The sequence below is a fragment of the Capra hircus genome, chromosome 7 (assembly GCF_001704415.2).
Source record: "Capra hircus breed San Clemente chromosome 7, ASM170441v1, whole genome shotgun sequence".
NCBI lineage: Eukaryota > Metazoa > Chordata > Mammalia > Artiodactyla > Bovidae > Capra > Capra hircus.
In genome coordinates, this window is record NC_030814.1 from 56,148,757 (window position 1) to 56,169,287 (window position 20,531).

The window sequence follows — 20,531 nt, forward strand, 5'->3', positions numbered from 1 at the left end:
TTGAAGGTGGTAGTGGTGCACTTCAGTTCACCAAGTTTTCACCAAAGCAGGCATTAGACATAAAATGAACAAAACAGTGTCTGTATTCAAAATCAGTAAAATAGTGCCTGTACTCAAGCACTTTACTGTCTAATTAGGTTGCAGAGTCAACACAAAATGGTACAACACACTATAAGATAAACAGGAGCAAGAGGACAGCCACCTGATTCTGTCCTAAAAGGCAAAAATAAAAAAAAAAAAAAAACAGCAACACTGAATTTTAAATCTAGAGAACTTGAGTAGGAGTTAGATGGGAAATCGGGGCAGTGACAGGATCAGACTTGAATTTTGGAAAGGCTAATGTATGAACAAAGCTAGTGGAGGTGATAGAATTCCAGTTGAGCTGTTTCAAATCCTAAAAGATGATGCTGTGAAAGTGCTGCACTCAATATGCCAGCAAATTTGGAAAACACAGCAGTGGCCACAGGACTGGAAAAGGTCAGTTTTCATTCCAATCCCAAAGAAAGGCAATGCAAAAGAATGCTCAAACTACCGCACAGTGGCACTCAACTCACACACTAGAAAAGTAATGCTCAAAATTCTCCAAGCCAGGCTTCAGCAGTACGTGAACCGTGAACTTCCAGATATTCAAGCTGGATTTAGAAAAGGCAGAGGAACCAGAGATCAAATTGCCAACATCCGCTGGATCATGGAAAAAGCAAGAGAGTTCCAGAAGAACATCTACTTCTGCTTTATTGACTATGCCAAAGCCTTTGTGTGGATCACAACAAACTGGAACATTCTTAAAGAAGATGAGAATACCAGACCACCTGACCTGCCTCCTGAGAAACATATGCAGGTCAAGAAGCAACACTTAGAACTGGACACGGACCAACAGACTGGTTCCAAATAGGAAAAGGAGTACGTCAAGGCTGTATATTGTCACCCTGCTTATTTAACTTATATGCAGAGTACATCATGGGAAATGCCAGCTGAATGAAGCACAAGCTGGAATCAAGGTTAGAGAAACAGCAATAACCTCAGATATGCAGATGATACCACTCTTATGGCAGAAAGTGAAGAACTAAAGAGCCTCTTGATGAAAGTGAAAGAGGAGAGTGAAAAAGTTGGCTTAAAGCTCAACATTCAGAAAACTAAGATCATGGCATCTGGTCCCATGGCACTTCATGGCAAATGGATGGGGAAACAATGGAAACTATGAGAGATTTTCTTTTGGGGGCTCCAAAATCACTGCAGATAGTGACTGCAGCCAGGAAATTAAAAGACGCTTGCTCCTTGGAAGAAAAGTTATGACCAACCTAGACAGCATATTAAAAAGCAGAGACATTACTTTGCCAACAAAGGTCCGTCTAGTCAAGGCTATGGTTTTTCCAGTGATCATGTATGGATGTGAGAGTTGGAGTATAAAGAAAGCTGAGCACCAAAGAATTGATGCTTTTGAACTGTGGTGTTAGAGAAGACTCTTGAGAGTCCCTTAGACTGCAAGGAGATCCAACCAGTCCATTCTGAAGGAGATCAGTCCTGAATAGTCACTGGAAGGACTGATGCTGGGAAAGATTCAAGGCAGGAGGAGAAGGGGATGACAGAGGATGAAATGCTTGGGTGGCATCACCGACTCGAGGGACATGAGTTTGAACAAGCTTCAGGAGTTCGTGATGGACAGGGAAGCCTGGCATACTGCAGTCCGTGGGGTCGCAAAGAGTTGGACATGACTGAGTGAGTGAACTGAACTGAATGGTGCTGTTAGAGGTGCTTTTAGAGGAAGGATGAAGTCCATGTGGTTCTTCTGACAGAAAAGGGACTAACTGTTGGTGCTGTCCAGTATACACTGCGTACATGTTTTAAAACATAAAGTAGATTTATGGGTGTAACTACAGTCTAATTCCCCAATCCACACAAGAACATTCTCAGTTCTTCATATTACTTTGATAGCAAAAAAGATTAGTCTTCTTCACCATATTTACAAACATTCACAACACATCAATCACTTAGCCCAGTTTTTTCCAAGTATGCCTACGTTCTTAAACTTTACTACAGAGTGCCAATATGTTAAACATTGATTTAAAGAAAATGATAAATGCCCATCTTCTTGCAGGTGTTACAAAAGCTACAGATTGACTGCAAATTCACATAGATGTTCAGTGCCACAAGAATAATTCATTACCAAAACCAGATATTGATTCTTCATTTCTTACATCTCTGTGCATATTTTAGTTTCATCTTCCTTTTCTCTGACCATTTAAATGAATATGTGTTAATGCATGCCAGGTTTTAGTGACTGGTTTATATATTTTGTCCTCCAGCCCCAGTTTTACTGCTTTCCTTTAATTCCCCAAGTATTCATCTCAGATATAAGTTCATTCAGAGAACAAAGTCAACATTTGGTCCTATCCCTAATACAGTGTGGCTGCTTACCCAGTAACATCTTTAGATGCTTTCCCGAATACACACCAGGTTTAACTTTCATTTGGAGCTCTAAGCAATGTTAATCATCTTTTCACATGCCTATTGGCCATCTGTGTACTTTGGAGAAATGTCTCTTTAGGTCTTCTGCCCTTTTTGGGGGGGGTTGTTTGATTTTTGTTGTCAAGTTGTATGAGCTGTTTGTATATTTTGAAAATTAAGCCCTGTTGAATCATTTGCAAGTATTTTCTTCCTGTCTGTAGATTGTCTTTTTATTTCTATTGCCTTGTGAGACTTACCTAAGAAAACATGGGTATGATTGTCAGAAAATCTTTTGCCTGTGTTCTATTATAAGAGTTTTATGATAAGGTGAGAAGACTTTAAAGTCCTCCAGTTTGTCATTATGGTTTCTTCTGCTCTAATGTAGAGTGTAAGAACACATATTCTAGACAAATTTAAAGTTATGGTTAATAGTAGTTTTCATTTTATTTTTTTATTTTTTTAACTTTAAAAAATTAACTTTAACTTTATTTTTACTTTACAATACTGTATTGGTTTTGCCATACATTGACATGAATCCACCACGGGTGTACATGCGATCCCAAACATGAACCCCCCCTCCCACCTCCCTCCCCACAACATCCCTCTGGGTCATCCCCGTGCACCAGCCCCAAGCATGCTATATCCTGCATTGGACATAGACTGGTGATTCGATTCTTACATGATAGTATACATGTTTCAATGCCATTCTCCCAAATCATCCCACCCTCTCCCTCTGAGTCCAAAAGTCCGCTATACACATCTGTGTCTTTTTTGCTGTCTTGCATACAGGGTCATCATTGCCATCTTTCTAAATTCCATATATATGTGTTAGTATACTGTATTGGTGTTTTTCTTTCTGGCTTACTTCACTCTGTATAATCAGCTTTGTTTCAGTGTATTTATTTGGGACATGCATGTTCTCATTTGTCAACAAAACCTCATGATTTTGAGGTCTGGGTGTAAGATATGGTAACTTTGGTTGTTGAAAGAGTTTCCTTAATGTATAGGAGCTCTTCCATTTTTAACTTTGTCACTCCTCTATAAACTTGGACTACATGAATTCAGAATATTTTCCAACTGTATTCTACTACCAGTTTCTGTGATCGTTCTTACATAGCACTTAACATGTGCCAAGAAATGTTTTATGCATTGCATTTTTATATATTTTGATTTAATTATCAATAGACCCTATGAGGTAGTACTGACATTATCCTCATTTTATAGAAGAGGAAACAAAGGCCCAGGGAATAGGGCACAGATACCCAGCTACTCAGTGGCAGAGCCAGGATTATATCCCAACATGTTGGTTTCATATTTATGCTCTCTACTGCACCATACTGTGTCTTCAATAGAGCATGGTAAAATAGAACGTGTCAGTCATGATCGTATTTCTCTGTTTTGAAGTGTTAACTAAAAATTCTTAAATGTTTGAGCACAGAGCACAGTAAGAAATGGGACCATTCTACCCAACTAAACAACAGGGTTTGGGTTTTTTTCCCGCTAACACTGCCCATGGATATACATAGTTCTTGTCCACACATCTGTCCTCCACAAACTATGTACTTTGTCATTTTAGGGACAAAAGATATAATTTTTAAATATGACTATCATTTACTTTTCCTTGGCACAGTGGTCTGCATACCTGATGACTGAGACAGGCACGCTTCTGCTTTCATACAACCTACATTCCTTGTCCTTCCTTGGAGCTCTGAGTAATTTCTCTTTAAGAATACCATAATTTGCTTGCTTTGGCCCCACATATAACCAGAAAAGAATAATATTTTCATTTGTCACTGGAACAAGTAAATTCAAGAATATCTCTGCTAAAAAAATCTACAGAATCCATGTTTTAATTCAATTATACTTTTCCAAACTAAGTCAAAAATAAAAGTTACTTTATACATGATATGAAAATAGATACTTTAGGCTTATAGAGTCATCAGTTAAAATCTCTTATAAAAGAAATTATACCCAGTGGTAATTTATATAAAGAAATGGTTTTCTCTGAATGTCCACAAAGATTTTAAATCCCATATAGTATACATAATATAAAGTTGAAATGGGGATCTTTCCACGTGCATGATCTCCTGTTCAGGATCTCCTTACTATCTTGATAAGAAGGGGACTTTGTGCAAGACAATAAACAGTATCACTCTCTTCATTATACCCATAATTTAAATTAACCCTAAGCCACCACAGTTACTGGTATTACAAACTTAAATTCTTTCTTTCAGTTGATAGTAATTTGCCTTGTATAACTAATGAAAATTTTTACTTTGGAGTGAAATTGAGACAGAAATTACTTTAATGGAAGAATATGTAAGTAATATGTTTATATTGTTTTAACATCGTAAGATTTAATTTTAACTATAATGAAGAAGTAACTGTCTTATTTGTAGAGGAAATTAAATGAATGGGTTCCTCTTGATTCTTTGCTTTCAAGAAAAAGTGTTTTTCTCTTCTTTCATGTCACTTTATCTTAACTGCTACATAAAAGATTTCTCCTTTTTCAAATTAGTTTCAGCAACTGAAATACCTCTTGAATAAACTATGCTACCCAGACTTTCCCATTACATCTGATTTCTGTGTATTTTTTTAATATACCCACAGCTCGAAAAACAAAGAAAAAGATAAAAGGAATTCAGCAGGCCACTACAGGAGTCTCGCAAGAAACTTCTGAAAATCCTGCTAACAAAACAATAGTTCCTGCAACATTACCACAACTCACGCCCACACTGGTGTCACTGCTGGAAGTCATTGAACCCGAGGTGTTATATGCAGGATATGACAGCTCTGTTCCAGATTCAACTTGGCGGATCATGACCGCACTCAACATGTTAGGTGGGCGGCAGGTGATTGCAGCAGTGAAATGGGCAAAGGCAATACCAGGTAAGATGCAAAAGATACCACCACTAAGGTGTAAACCTTAGAATTTTTTACATAAAACACTCTGGCTGTGTATCACCTTGGTCCCATGGCTTCCTGTCATCCCTGCTTAATCAAGGGGTAAAGAGGTATAACTATCAGGAGCATTTTTTTAACTTAAATCCACTGAATGAGTAATGTCTGCCAGGATTCGTGGCTTTCTTTTTTACTTTTTAATATAGGATTTTAGTATTTAGTCCATAATTACTCAAATAAGCAAAAGGTGACAAAAACTGGCTACTCTTTTTTCTAACATTGAATACTATTAAAAAAATTACTGAGAGCTTTGGTCTTACATGTCAAATGACAAAGGAGAACTGTGTCCACTTAACACTTCATTTCTTCTATTAGCATCTTCCAAAACTGTCTTTGACAGTTCCCAGAGAGAGGATCTTCTCTTTGGCAACTAGAGTGCTCCCTCACACCTTTTATTCCTCCTCATTCAGGATTCAGGAACTTACATCTGGATGACCAAATGACTCTGCTGCAGTATTCATGGATGTTCCTCATGGCATTCGCCCTGGGGTGGAGATCATACAGACAGTCAAGCGCAAATATGCTGTGTTTTGCTCCTGATCTGGTTATTAATGAGTAAGTCACTTGTTAGTCATTGTCCCCGTATTCATATTCCTTCAGGACTGAATCAGTCCTACCAGGTTATCTTGGAACTGGGCAACCTACCAAGTATCTTGAAGCAGAATTTATCAATGCTTAAGGCAGGCCGGAATGTACTACAGAGCAAACTGCATGTGGCACTATTACGTACCAGGACCTACTGAAGGATATTTTTTAAATAGCATCTCTTGGGGTCAGTAAAGTCTATAGCAAGGGAAAAGGAATCTTACTGTGGCATTGTTTTAATTATATAATCGTATTTCAGAAAGGAAACAGCATAATACAATTCATGTTGATCTTACTTTCAGCAGGGACAATGAACAGATGAGGACAACTAGGATGAAGGGATGACAGATATGGACCCAAAGACAAGAAGCATCTCTTTGCATGGCAAGGCTCACTCAATGTCTATGAGTTGTAAAGAAAATGGGAACAAGATGTTTTTAATTTGGGAGAGAACCAACCCCACTAAGATTTGATAAATCATCCTTCTCTAGTCCTCTAGGTCTGTGCCCGTGAGCCATTTCAGATACCCATTCCCCTTACCCATTGCACTTGTTTTCTAACCACCTTTCTGCTGCCCGTGTATCCTCCTGCATGCTGAGCTTTTCTTATTGACACACAGGTGTCTTCATTGAGCACTCTGCATACTCAGCATGGTTTCTGGCTTTCCAGAATCTGGCCTCATTTTCTCTCTCGTTATTCTCCTTCACATATTCTTTTTCCCCTCAGATGATCTATTCTTCAAACATACCCCTAGCTCATGATAGTCATACCACCAGGTAAAAACCTGTCTGCTGTATATCCCTAGTGTTTATCATGTTCTACCTTTTATTACTACTTTTGCACTCACAGCTTATCTCCTTTATTAGATAGCAAACAGGGAAGTCACACACAGTCACATATGCATACCCACTGATCTCGGCAGAAGGAGATCTGTATTCATGTGAAAAAAAAGATTTTAAAATTGTGAGCTCCAGGTGCTGTTGACTGTGCTGCTGCTAAGTTGCTTCAGTCATGTCCAACTCTGTGCGACCCCATAGACGGCAGCCCACCAGGCTCCCACCATCCCTGGGATTCTCCAGGCATGAACACTGGAGTGGGTTGCCATTTCCTTCTCCAATGCATGGAAGTGAAAAGTGAAAGTGAAGTTGCTCAGTTGTGTCCGACTCATAGCAAACCCATGGACTGCAGCCCACCAGGCTCCTCCGTCCATAGGATTTTCCAGGCAAGAGTACTGGAGTGGGGTGCCATTGCCTGCTCCACCTGTTGACTATGGGGGTCCAAAAAAAAATTAATGAAATCTTCAACCATGTTATAACAGTCTCACTATACTCCATGTGAGTTAATCCATCATTAGTTTCTGTTCAGAATTGGATGCCATATTAAAAACTGTCCAGAGTGGCAAGAAGTTTAGAAATTAACATCAGTTGATGAACAGAAGATGTGTAAAGGAGAAAAGGAATTATGAGGACAGCCTAAAAAGATATCCTGTGAAGAACAAGCAAACATGCTGTTTCCGCTGTTGGGTGTACCAAGCACAAAAATAATGGGGAGAAGGTATAAAAAAGCATCTATTCGAGCCAGTGTTAAACAGCAGGGCTTGCCTTATGACACAGTAAAGGTCAAATTGTATCTGTTTTAGTAGAGACTGGATGATACTAGCTCTAGATATTTTAAGAGGCTCTAGATATTTTAACTGGTGAGTTAAACTTGGTGGTATATCTCTATCAGTGATACTTACTTTCCAGCACAGTATTCATTTAATCATATTTGAGTACTTACCAAGTGTCAGACACTGTTTTTAAGAGCTTGAGCTATAATACATAAGGCTCTGCTAACATACCAATGAGGAAAACCAAATAAATGACCAAATTTATTTCAGAGAGCCATGACATCATAGTGTGGGATACTATAGAAGAGCTCTCTAAATATCTGAGCACTGAATAGTACAAAAGAATAAGCTTATAGGAAAGGTAGGGCATTTCAGGCAGAAGAGATGACTACAGAGGATGAAAAACAACCTTGGCATATGTGAGGAACTGAGAGAAAGCCAATAAAGACTTTCTCCGAGTTTAGAGAAGTGGACAGGGACCAAGTCAAGCAGCGTCTTAAAAGCCATGAGACAGAGTTTGTTTTAGGAGCATGAAGAAGCCAGCGCTGGGAGGACAGAAGGGCAGTTTCAAACAGAGGAAAACAGATTACAGGGGATCATCAAATACTTACCACACTCCTAGTATGTGCCTGCTACAGTATTAGCAGAGAACAAGACAAACAAGGTTCCCTACCTTTATTGCTTACACTCTAGTTGGGGAGACAAAGATAACCATCAAATAAAATAATCTGCGTTTTTACTAGACAGAGGTCTTTCTCAGATGAGTCACTAGTGGCTTCTTGGAGGAGGTGTAACTGAGTGAGACATGAAGAAAAGACCAGGCTTCATGGTTAGAAGAAACATGACAAGAGGCATGTGAAATATGTACTGTAATCAAACTCTCTGCGTTCTGTTCTGTTGATTTTCAGCTAATAGGCACTGCCATGTGCTTGACCAGGCCAGATCTCCACACATCCTTTCAGGTGTCTGCTTCAAAGACAGACGTCACCTTGACCATCTATTGCCAAAAAAGGACTGTTCAATCCACTGTGCCATGGCTTAACCAAGATTTAAGTTTTTTGATTAAATTTAACTAATTAAAAATATGTAGCTTATATGTAAGCTTAATCACCTTTGAAATCTCTAAGTACTTGCTGCCCATTTCAGAATCCGACCATGCTTACTTTAGAAGTTAAGAACATGTTGACAGTGTCTATAGTCACTGTCTAAAAAGAAAGTTGAAGTCATTAATTGGGAATAAATTTGTGAATAGAGTTATGATATGAAACACCAACATATCTTCTTTTATAAAATTAAAGTATTTATTTTGGAGGGTAGTCAAATTTAGATTTAAACCATCATAGCAAACCTGGTATTTCTTACATAAAGTAGGAGTTACAGAAATTTTTTCTCAGTGTTCGACTTTATTTGAGGATGGATGGCTTATAGAAACAATAGTTTTTAAGTGGGCATTCTGTTTCCCATTCTTGCCTCCTTATGCCGTTGGGATAATAACCTTTTATTTTTTCTTAAGTCCAAGGTCACTTTTTGTCAAAAAATTAAAAAACAGATCTTATTTTAAACCATGAAGAGATACAGTTTCAGGCTCTTTGTGTCATTTAAAAAGTTAGGAAACTTGAGAGATCTACTTGAAAATTATAGATGTGAATCATAACTGTTGAGAATGTTAACTGAAAACTCATTTTGTAGTACCTTTAGTTGGAAGAATATTCAGTCACATAACATTGGTCAGAGGCAGATTTTGGGTATCAGAAACCCTAGAGTCAAGTTTTATTTCTGACCCTCTATGTAACTATAAATATTATCACACACAGTTGTCTTTAGAATGCAGTACTATGGAAAAAATAACTTGATTTTCAACTGGGTAGGATTTAAAACTGTGTTGTCTAACTGCTCATATTCAAATACTACCATAAAAGCTTGATTTAAATGAATGACTGAAAATAGATTCTATAGGAATAAATTCTGAATACTGAAGGAAAGCTTTCCAAAATTCAGATCAGAGGGAATTTGCATTAATTGCAATAGGTAGATGAGTTAATAGAACGCTTTGCAAAATAAAACAGAAAAGTACTTTCTTGTGGAACAAGAATTATTTCTCTTTAACTCAAACACTTGATATTTGTCTTTCACAGGCAGAGAATGGCTTTACCCTGCATGTATGACCAATGTAAACATATGCTATATGTTTCCTCTGAGTTAAGCAGGCTTCAGGTATCTTACGAAGAGTATCTCTGTATGAAAACCTTACTGCTCCTCTCTTCAGGTTGGTAGAACACCTATTCTCTTCTAAAATTGACTTCTAAAATATGTCAAAAACATAAAACGTAGAAGGCTAGAAATAAAGGTTTATTTGTATACAAAGCACTAAATAATTATACCTCTACTATTTCCTGGTACTTTAGATTTTCATAAATGTAAAATTTTAGAAAGGCTAAGATTAATAAGATAGATAAGTATCATGGAGAAATGGAGAGGTATTCGAACCACATGGCAGGAAGGAGGAAGTCACTGCTGATCTGGAATATCTATAGCCTTCTTCCTTCCTACAACTTTTTACACTTCCACTACAGAAGACACAGAGAAAGCATGCCAGCTTGAATGATTTTTCCCTACAACACTGTTCAGTTCACTCACTCAGGTGTGTCTGACTCTGTGTCCCCATGGACTGCAGCACACTGGGCTTCCCTGTCCATCACCAACTCCCGGAGCTTGCTCAAATTCAGTTACTTAGTCAAAAATTTTAGTTATACATGACTAATAATACATTGGTAATCCAATGACAATAAGAAATTATGGATGGGACCTAAATTTAAAAGCTGTTGCACAGCAAAGAAAACCATAAACAAAACAACAAGACAACCCACAGAATGAGAGAAAAAATTTGCAAACGAAGTGAACAAGGGATTAATCTCCAAAATACACAAACAATTCATGCAGCTCAGTATCAAAAACCAAACAACTAAATCAAAAAATAGGCAGCTCTAAACAGACATTGGAAGACTGAACTGAACTGAAACAGACATTTCTCCAAAGACAACATATAAATGGCTAAACAGCACATGAAAAGATGCTCAACATCACTGATTATTAAAGAAATGCAAATCAAAAGTACAATGAGGTATCACATCAGTCAGAATGGCCATCAAAATTTAGAAATAATAAATGCTGGAGAGGGTGTGGAGCAAAGGAAACCCTTTTACACTGCTGGCAGGAGTATCAATTGGCACAACCACTATGGAGAACAGAATGTGTTGTGCATGCTGCCTTCAGTCATGTCCAACTCTGCAACCCTATAGACCGCAGCCCTCCAGACTTCTCTGTCCATGGGATTCTCCAGGACAGAATACTGGAGTAGGCTGCCATGCCCTCTTCCAAGGGATCTTCCCAAGGCAGGGACTGAACCTGCATCTCTTACATCTCCTGCATTGACAAGCGAGTTCTTTACCACTAGCACCACCTGGGAAGCCCCAGTATACAGGTTCTTTCAAAACTAAAAATAGAACTACCATATGATCTAGTAATTCCACTCCTGGGCAAATAACCGAATAAAATCACAATTCCAAAAGATACATGCAGCACTCCAGTGTCCACTGCAGCACTGTTTATAATACCCAGCCACCTGGAAGCAACTTAAATGTCCATCCACAGAGAAATGGATAAATAAGATGTGGTAAATATATACAATGAAATATTACTCAGCCATAAAAAAAAGTAATGAACAAAATAATGCCATCTATAGCAACATGGATGGACCCAGAGTCTGTCATACACAGTAAGTCAGAGAAAGACAAATATCACATAATATTGCTTCTATCACTTTGGATGGTGACTGCAGCCATGAAATCATGACAACTGCTCCTTGGCAGGAAAGCTAGACAAACCTAGACAGTGTGTTAAAAAGCAAAGACATCACTTTGCTGACAAAGGCCCATATAGTCAAGGTACGACTGTAAGAGCTGGACCTTAAAGAAGGCAGAGTGCCAGAGAATTGATGCTTTCAATCTGTGGTGCTGGAGAACACTCGAGAGTCCCTTGGACAGCAAGGAGATCGAACCAGTCAATCTTAAAGGAAGTCAACCCTAAATATGCATTGGAAGGACTGATGCTGAAGCACCAATACTTTGGCCACCTGATGTGAAGAGCCAATTCACTGGAAAAGACCCTGGTAGTGGGAAAGACTGAAGGCAAAAGGAGAAGGGGGCAACAGAAGATGAGATGGCTGGATGGTACATTACATGTACTGATGTAATGTACATGAACTTGGACAAACTCCAGGAGATGGTGAGGGACAGGGAGGCCATGGTGTCAAAAAGTGAGAAACAGTTGGGCAACTGAACAACAATAACATTGCTTACAAATGAAGTTATTTACAAAACAGAAATAGTCATAGTTGTAGGGGGAAAAACTAAGGTTACCAAGGGGGATGGTATACAGCAGAAACTTGCTATACAGCAGAAACTATGAATATTGTGAGTCAACTATACTCCCAATAAAAATTACTTTAAAAGAAAGAAATTATGAAAGAAAAGGATGACCTACAAAAAGTGAGCTTGAGTACTGTTAAAGAATTGGTTAATGCAGCATTGGAGCTGGACTGTTGGACAGAGGTATTTTACCTAGAAAGGAACAACACTATCTTGAAAGTTTACAGAAAGTATCTTGGTATATGAACTTCAGTGAGACTGCTTTTAGCAAGCAAAGGCAAACTAGAAAACTTCTGGAAAATACAACGTTATCTTGTCTATATTAGTAAAAATGTGGCATTTTCAACAACTAATGAAAGAAGGTCTGTGAACCAGTAAGGATTATAAACTTTATAAGATGCGGAGTTGATAGCTGAATAACTCTTTCATATAAATAGCGTTCCAATTTTTTAAAGACTTCATTCCATTAGTAACTGTGGTTTCAAAGTGGCTAAATAATCTATGGATGGTGTACATGACTGTGCTTCATCACTCAGTTGTGTCCAACTCTTTGCTGACCCCTTGGACTGTAGCCAGCCAGACTCCTCTGTCCACGGGGATTCTCCAGGCAAGAATATTGGAGTGAGTTGCCATGCCGTCCTCCAGGGGATCTTCCCAACCCAGGGATCAAACCCAGGTCTCCCACATTACAGGCAGATTCTTTGCTGTCTGACCCACCAGGGAAGCCCCTTACATGACTACATGACTATTTAAGTGTTTCCAAAGCACACATCAACCTTAATGCTTTCATACTATTTTTGTTGTTTAATGTCACGGAACTTAAGGAATATCAGTGATATTCCAAAGTAAGAAAATTTTCTACAACCCATTTTTTAAAAGCTGATTTTTTAAGGTTACCTGTAGCAGTACCCTTGTCAAAGCAGTGAGCTTGATACTGTTGAAGTAAACCGTTAAAGTTCTGATAATGAATCATTTAGGTTGATAATATCCAGGTACAGGTCAATGCCAAGATACTAACCTTTTGGTAAAAAAAAAAAAAAAAAAGACTTGGCTGAAAATATGTATCTTAAGATATAATTAGACTGCTACCCTGACAGAACACTAGAAGTGTCCTAACCCTCCATTAAGATATGCTGGACTTAAAAAATTAAACCCTACATGCAGGCAGGCACCTAAAGAGATGAGCTGCACTTGAAGCTAGCTTTCTCTTAGAGGGTAGTTGCCAAGACTGGTAAATTAGTACATTCAATAAATTTAAAGACAAGTACAATTGGGAAAAAAAAAAAAGATGGATCTAAAGGCAGATTAGACATATCTGTAGAGACATTTAAACTGAAATATACACCTAAAGAAGTTAGCCAGAGTACATTTTTAATGTGCATTTGTGTATATGTATGAACAAAGATAAGAGGCGTGATTGAGAGAGAAGGTCTAAAACAGTACTTCACAACTCTTTTCACGTCATAATAACATAAAAAATAGCATTCATTCATAGCACAATGATGTAAATGAATAAAGCTTCCTGCAACCAGTGGTGACCAGCATAGCAGATCATTAACAACACATTAGTAACCCATTCATATGGTCTTCTTATAATCAAAGATCAAGATGAAAGCTGAAAAGATACTATACAAAGAGATGATGGCTGGAAACTTTCCAGAACAGCAGCAATTGAAGAAAGTGAAATAATTTTTTTCAAAAAGCTAAGAGGGGAGAAAAACTGAAAAAAGAGAGTGGATTTCCAGTTTAAACTCTCACAATTAAACAACTTGGCAGCTATTGCTCCCATCCTCACAAATAAGAAAAAGCTAGGCAAACTGACAATAACTTTTTTAAAGATCCATCTGAGAAGTAAGGTCACAGGACAAACCACTAACATCAAAATCTGGAGAAACAGGCAAATACAGAGGACCACAGCCAAGATCAGTTTCCTGGAAACAGAAGCTACTGGACCCAGTAACGCAGAAACACTTATGGTATCTGATGAATTTCTGAAGACCAAGTAAGGAATAGCTGGAGTGTTAAGAACCCTGATATCAGGGCTTCTCTGATAGTTCAGTTGGTAAAGAATCCACCTGCAATGCAGAAGACCCTGGTTTGATTCCTGGGTCATGAAGGTCTGCTAGAGAAGGGATAGGTTACCCACTCCAGTTTTCTTGGGCTTCCCTTGTGGCTCAACTGGTAAAAAATCCACCCACAATGCAGGAGGCCTGGATTCAGTCCCTGGGTTGGGAAGATCCCCTGGAAAAGGGAAGATCCCCTGGAAAAGGGAACAGCTACCCACTGCAGTATTCTGGCCTGGAGAATTCCATGGACTGTATAGCCCATGGGGTCACAAAGAGTCGGACATGACTGAGTGACTTTCACTTCACTTTATAAGAACTCTGGAGACCTAGTCTTCAGCGGTTTCCCCCCACAGTTCTCTGGGGCTTACCATGAGAAACCCCACCAAATTCTAATGATGAAGATCGGAGAAGGTCCTCTTTCTATCCTAGGGGAAAGGGTAAATAGATAATTCCAGTCCCCTTTACCTTCCTGTCTCAGGTAAGAGAGATAGTAAAAGGAAGAGAAGAAATATTTGAAGCAATAAAGGCTGATAACTTTCCAAAATTAATGACAGACACCAAAACACATCCAGGAAGCTCAGAAAATATCCAGAAAGATAGATAAATACCAAAAAAGCTGCACCTAGGCATACTGTACTCAAACTACAGAAAACTAAAGACAATAAAGGAAAAGGCCAGAGGGGAAAACAGCTTACCATTCCTTATAAAGGAAGGATATAAATTACATTAGAATTCTCATTAGAAATCATGCAAGCAGGAAGGTAGTAGAGTGAACTATTTACCGTTAAAAAAGATCACCCATGATAGATTCAACATCCACTGATGATGATTTAATGTACCTACAGTACCTATAGAAATAGTACAGTGATATTTGAAAGAAGATGTAGATTAGTTGTAAATGTATATTTCAAATTCTAGGGCAGCCACTAAAAACAACTTTTAAAGGAAGTCATAATTGATACACCAAGAGGAAACAGAATCACATGAATACTCAGTAAAGACTAGAAAAGGCAGAAAAAGGAAATAAGAAAAATGAATAGATAAGTTACAAACATGGTAGAGATTAATGTAGATATCTCAAACGATCACTTTAAATTTGAAAGGCCTAATATACACAGTCTTTTTTTTTTTTAATGAAGGTCAAAAGAGAATTTGCCACTACAGATCTTCAGTAAAGTAATATTAAAGGATATACTTAGGCTAAGGGAAAGTAGTATCTTGAAGATGGAAAACAGAATAAAGTGGTAAATATTTAGATACATTTAAACTAACTGTAAAATGACAGTAATAATGTCTTTGCAAAGTTATAAAATAGAACTAAAGTACACAATAATTACACATAGGCAAAGAAGAAAAAAGGAGCCTTTGAAAAGTTAAAGATGAGTGTTTAAATTTCTTAAAGAGTATACCAAGTACATTATCAAACCATGAGGGCTTCGGGGGAGAACATGGTAAGAAAAAACAATCCTAAAGAATAAAAGAAATGAGAGGAAGCTGAGGGCAGAGGGGAAGCATAAACAAAGGCATGATAGGAGGAAGTAACAAATACACTGATTGTACAAATAAGTTCAAATATATCAGCAATTTCATTAAATATACATGGACTAAATGCTCCAAGATAAAAATATACAGAAAGTGCAAGACTAGTTTAAGAAAACAATCCAATTCTGCTATTTATATAAGATATGTATCTAACTAAAGATGTTGAGTAGCTGAAGTAAAAAGATATACTACATGCCACGTAGTATAGGGTATTCGTGGCATACTTTCTGTAAAAGGCCAGATGGTAAACAATTTCAGCTTCGTATACAATCTCTGTCAGAGGTACTCAATTCTGCCCCTTGTGACATGAACATGGTCATTAACAATGCTTAAAGAGTACAGGCATGGCTGTGTTCCAATGATACTTTATTTACAAAAACAGGCTACAGATAGGAAGGGGCCATTGCTGACCACTGTTTTACCCAAAAGCAATCTGAAGCAGCTTTATTACTATAAAAATAAACACTAAGGCCCCCCAAAACAGTTCTATATTTAAAGATTTCACTACATAAAGCATTCTACTCACCAGAAAAATACTTCTGAATATATGGCCCAAACGACATAAAGCAAAAATCCCAAGGAATATTTGTGGTAACTTGGGATGGATAAAAGTCTTCTAAATATAAATACTGAATAGGTTTCTCACCTGATTTTTACAATGAGGAAAACCAGCACAGAAAAAAAGTTTTAAATAAGAAATCATTATTTTAAAAATCAGCAATAACTAGATTACCTGTAATACAATCATGTGTAAAAATTAACCCACTGTGAACATGGGTCTTAACACTCCTGATTAAGTGGCCTTCATTTGCACACTAATACTGATATCCTAGAAGTGTCAAGTTTGCTTTATGAAATCAAAATATTTTCATATGTAGTTTTTGGTCTAATCTTAATCAAAATCCAATAAGAGTGATATATTACACTAACCAAATGAAGGATAAAAATCTAAGTGCAGAAAAAGCATTTGACAAAATTCAACATCCATTTATGATAGAAAATATCAATAAACCAGGTATAGTACCTGACCATAATAAAGGCCATATATGACAAGCCCACAGCTAACGTCATTACTCAATGGTGAAAAGCTGAAAGCTCTTCCTCTGAAATAAGGAATGAGGCAAAGATGCCCACTCTAGCCACTTCTAGTCAACCTAGTTCTGGAAATTCTAGCCAGGCCAATTAAGTAAGAAAAAGAAAGAAAAGGCATCCAAATCAAAAAGGAAGAAGTAAAAATTCCAACTGGGGTCAGCACATCCTGAGTGTTCTAATTATTACTGCCTGTTTAACTGGAAGTAAAACCATTAGGAAAAAAATATTTTTAAGAAGTTAAATTCTATTTGCAAATGATCTGATTTTATATAGAGAAACCCTAAATATGACATCAAAAATACTGTTCGAACTCGTAAATTCAATAAAGTTTCAGGATACAAATTCAATTTACAAAAATCTGTTGAGTTTCAATACAGTCAAAACAAACTAGCAGTAAGGGAAAAGGGAAATTAAGAAAACAGTTCCATTTACAACTGCATCAAAAAGAATTTAAAAACCTAGGAATAAATTTAACCACAGAGGCAAAAGACTTGCACAATGAAAACTGTAAGACACTGATGAACAAAACTGAAGAAAACAAAATATAAATGGACAGTCCATGCCTATGGATTAGAAGAATTAATAGTGTCAAAATGTCCTTACTATTCAAAGTAATCAACAGACACAGTGCAATCTCTATAAAATTCCTATGGCATGTGTCACAGAAACAGAACAAATAATCCTAAAGTTTGTATGGAAGCGTAGAAAATCCAGAACAGCCAAAGCAAACTTGAGAAAGAACAAAGCTGGACTTAACGCCTTGGTTTCAAGCTATATTACAAAGCTGTAGTCATCCAAACAGTATTGTACTGGCACAAGACCATTCACATAGATTAATGGAACACAATTGAGAGCCAGGAAGTAACCCCACAATATATGTATTATCAATGAATTAACGACAAAGGAGCTAACAGTATACAATGAGAAAAGGGCAGTCTTTTCAATAAAGATGTTGGGAAAACTATATCCAAGAGAATGAAACTGGATTACCATCTCACACCATACACAAAAGTTAACTCAAAATGGGTCATATGGACTTGAACATATGTTCTGAAATCATAAAAGTCCCAGAAGAAAATACAGGCAGTAAGCTCCTTGATGTCAGTCTTGAGGTTGATTTTTTGGCTCAGACATCAAAAGCAAAGGCAACAAAAGTAAACAAATGAGACTACATCAAACTAGATAGCTACACAGCAGAGGGAACCATAAACAAAATGAAGAGGTAGTCTGCCAAATGAGAGGAAGTATTTGCAAATCATATATCTGATAAGGGGTTAATAACTGCAAATAAAAGAATTCATACAACTCAACAGCAAAAGAACTAATATCCGGATTGTTTGAATGGGCTTAGAACCTGAACAGGTATCTCACAAAGACATACAAATAATAATATGTATATAAGAAGGTGCTTTATGTCATCCAGGAAATGCATGCAAATCAAAAGTACAATGAAATACCACCTTAACATCAATCAGGATGACTGTTATAAAAACATCCAAAGACAAAAAGTATTGGCAAAGGTGTGGAGAAAAAGGAGACCTTTGTGCACTCTTTAGGGAATTTAAATTGGTACAGCCACTACAGAAAACAGTATGGAGGTTCTTCAGCAGATTAAAAATAGAATTACCATATGACCCAGCAATTTCACTTCGGGGGATTTAACCGTAGAAAACAAAGAAATTAACTGGAAAAGGTATGTGCACCCTCACGTTCACTGCAAAATAATCTATAATAGCCAAGATATGAAAACAACCTAAATGTATAGTGATGGGTGATTCCATGAGATATTATTCAGCCATAAGAAAAAAATGAAACTTCACCATTTGCAACAACATGGATGGACCCTGAGGACATTGTGCTAAGTGAAATCAGTCAAAGATAAATACCACATACATCTTGTACATGTAATCTAAAAACAAGCCCATGGATACAGAGTACAAATTAACAAGTACCAGAGGTGTGTGTGTGTGGGGGTGGGGGTGTTGGGGGATGAGAGAAATGAGTGAAGGGTTTATAGAGTACAAACTTCCAGTCATGGAGATGTAATGGTGTCTATAGTTAATAATATGATATTGTATATCTGAAAACTGCTAACAGTAAATTTTAAAATTTTCATCACAAGAAATAAAGTTTTTTAACAATTTATAGTGATGGATGTTACCTAGACTTGCTGTGGTGATCATTCTGCAGTATATACAAATACTGAATCATCATGCTGTACACTTGAAACTAATACAATGTTACACACTAATTATATCTAAATTTAAAAATATATATATTTTTTTAATTCACTGAGAAAGAAAGGAGTAGGAAACGAGCTCAGGGAGGTTATACTGAAGTCCACCTGGCAAGTAAGAATTAAAAAGACTTATCGTAAACACACTGCTTTTCCTCTGTTCTAGCATTTTCTAAGATGTCAGTAGAAATGAAGTTTACATTTGGAAAAGGATTTGTTCCCCCTCCCTGGAGAGTGGGCTTCCTTGGTAGCTCACACAGTAAAGAATCTGCCTGCAATGTGGGAGACCCAGGTTCAATCCCTGGGTGGGGAAGATCCCCTGAAGAAGGGAATGGCAACCCACTCCAATACTCTTGCCTGGAGAATTCCATGGACAGAGGAACCTGACAGGCCCCAGTCCATGGGATCCCTGGAGAGTGCATAATTATAGCTCTAAGAAATCCTGAAATCCAAAAATCTGCCTAACTTGGTATTGAAACATCTACTTTTGCTAAATTCTGATCATCAAATCCTTTTCCCCCCAATCATTATTTACACAGAACCAGAGTTCCTTGGAGCGCACTTTAAGAAATGTAGTATCCACAAGTCATAATCTCTGCAAGACCAAGTGAAACTATGATTAATCTTAATCCTCTGTTCACAGTCCTTCTTCCTAGTATTGTTTCCTGAAGAGTACTCTGAAAAATTTATTTTATACTAATTTTATGATCCATGATGTATTTTCTGTATTTCTATACATAAGGAAAGGCAGAAATTTGCTCCCCAGTAAAGCGTACATAGAAACCACATAAAAAATCAAGTTTGTTTTTAGACTGGAATCATTTCAACTCAGTATGTTAACACATTAATAAAATATACTGCATGCTGGTTTTAAGGTCCTAATTGGTTTTATCACAGATATTCCAAGATGTAACTGGTGGAATAAACACTTGTTGAAGCCATCTATGTCTTTACTAGAATTCAACTCAAGGGCAGAATGACAATCAGTGTATTGTTTGGTCTTCACACTAGCTTTGTGAACTAAGGAGGAAGGTGTTTACTAGATCCATTTACAGATGAGAAACAACATGATAAACCCAAAGTTAACATCCTCCAATTTTCTTTATCCCATATTCTCATGTGGCTGTAGTTTCATAATCTTTCAAAATGCTTATATTTTAACAGTGCATTAAATACAGTGTAAAACATGAAATGATCTATTACTGATAAATGTCCTACTTGTATATATGAAAAGTTATCACAAGAAAATTCTTTAATTGATTACAATTAACCTTTTAGTTCCTAAGGAAGGCTTGAAGAGTCAAGAACTATTTGATGAAATTAGAATGACCTACATCAAAGAGCTAGGAAAAGCCATTGTCAAGAGGGAAGGAAACTCCAGTCAGAACTGGCAGCGGTTTTATCAACTGACAAAACTCTTGGACTCCATGCATGATGTAAGTGTCAAACAAAAAATCCAAGTATCAAAAGAATTTCCTGAGACAAAGTATGTCCTGATTAGTGTATATAATTACATACCAATAGTTTTAGGGTCCCCCTCATTCATTGATTTTGGTCATGGTTTGATT

The 20,531-nt window shown here is 37.2% G+C and overlaps 1 protein-coding gene across 10 annotated transcripts in view; it reads left to right on the plus strand.

Annotated features, from left to right (window-relative positions):
- Nucleotides 1–20,531, plus strand: part of NR3C1 (nuclear receptor subfamily 3 group C member 1) — a 118,251-nt gene that overhangs the window by 93,148 nt on the left and 4,572 nt on the right. For 9 of the 10 annotated variants that reach the window (XM_013965655.2, XM_005683086.3, XM_018050204.1 and 6 more), the window contains 4 exons: nucleotides 5,056–5,334; nucleotides 5,817–5,961; nucleotides 9,736–9,866; nucleotides 20,242–20,399. In XM_013965655.2, the coding sequence (XP_013821109.1) occupies nucleotides 5,056–5,334; nucleotides 5,817–5,961; nucleotides 9,736–9,866; nucleotides 20,242–20,399 (713 nt within the window). Of the gene's footprint in view, nucleotides 1–5,055; nucleotides 5,335–5,816; nucleotides 5,962–6,293; nucleotides 7,015–9,735; nucleotides 9,867–20,241; nucleotides 20,400–20,531 lie in introns of those variants that run through there. The other variant, XM_018050205.1, reaches the window with a different exon arrangement.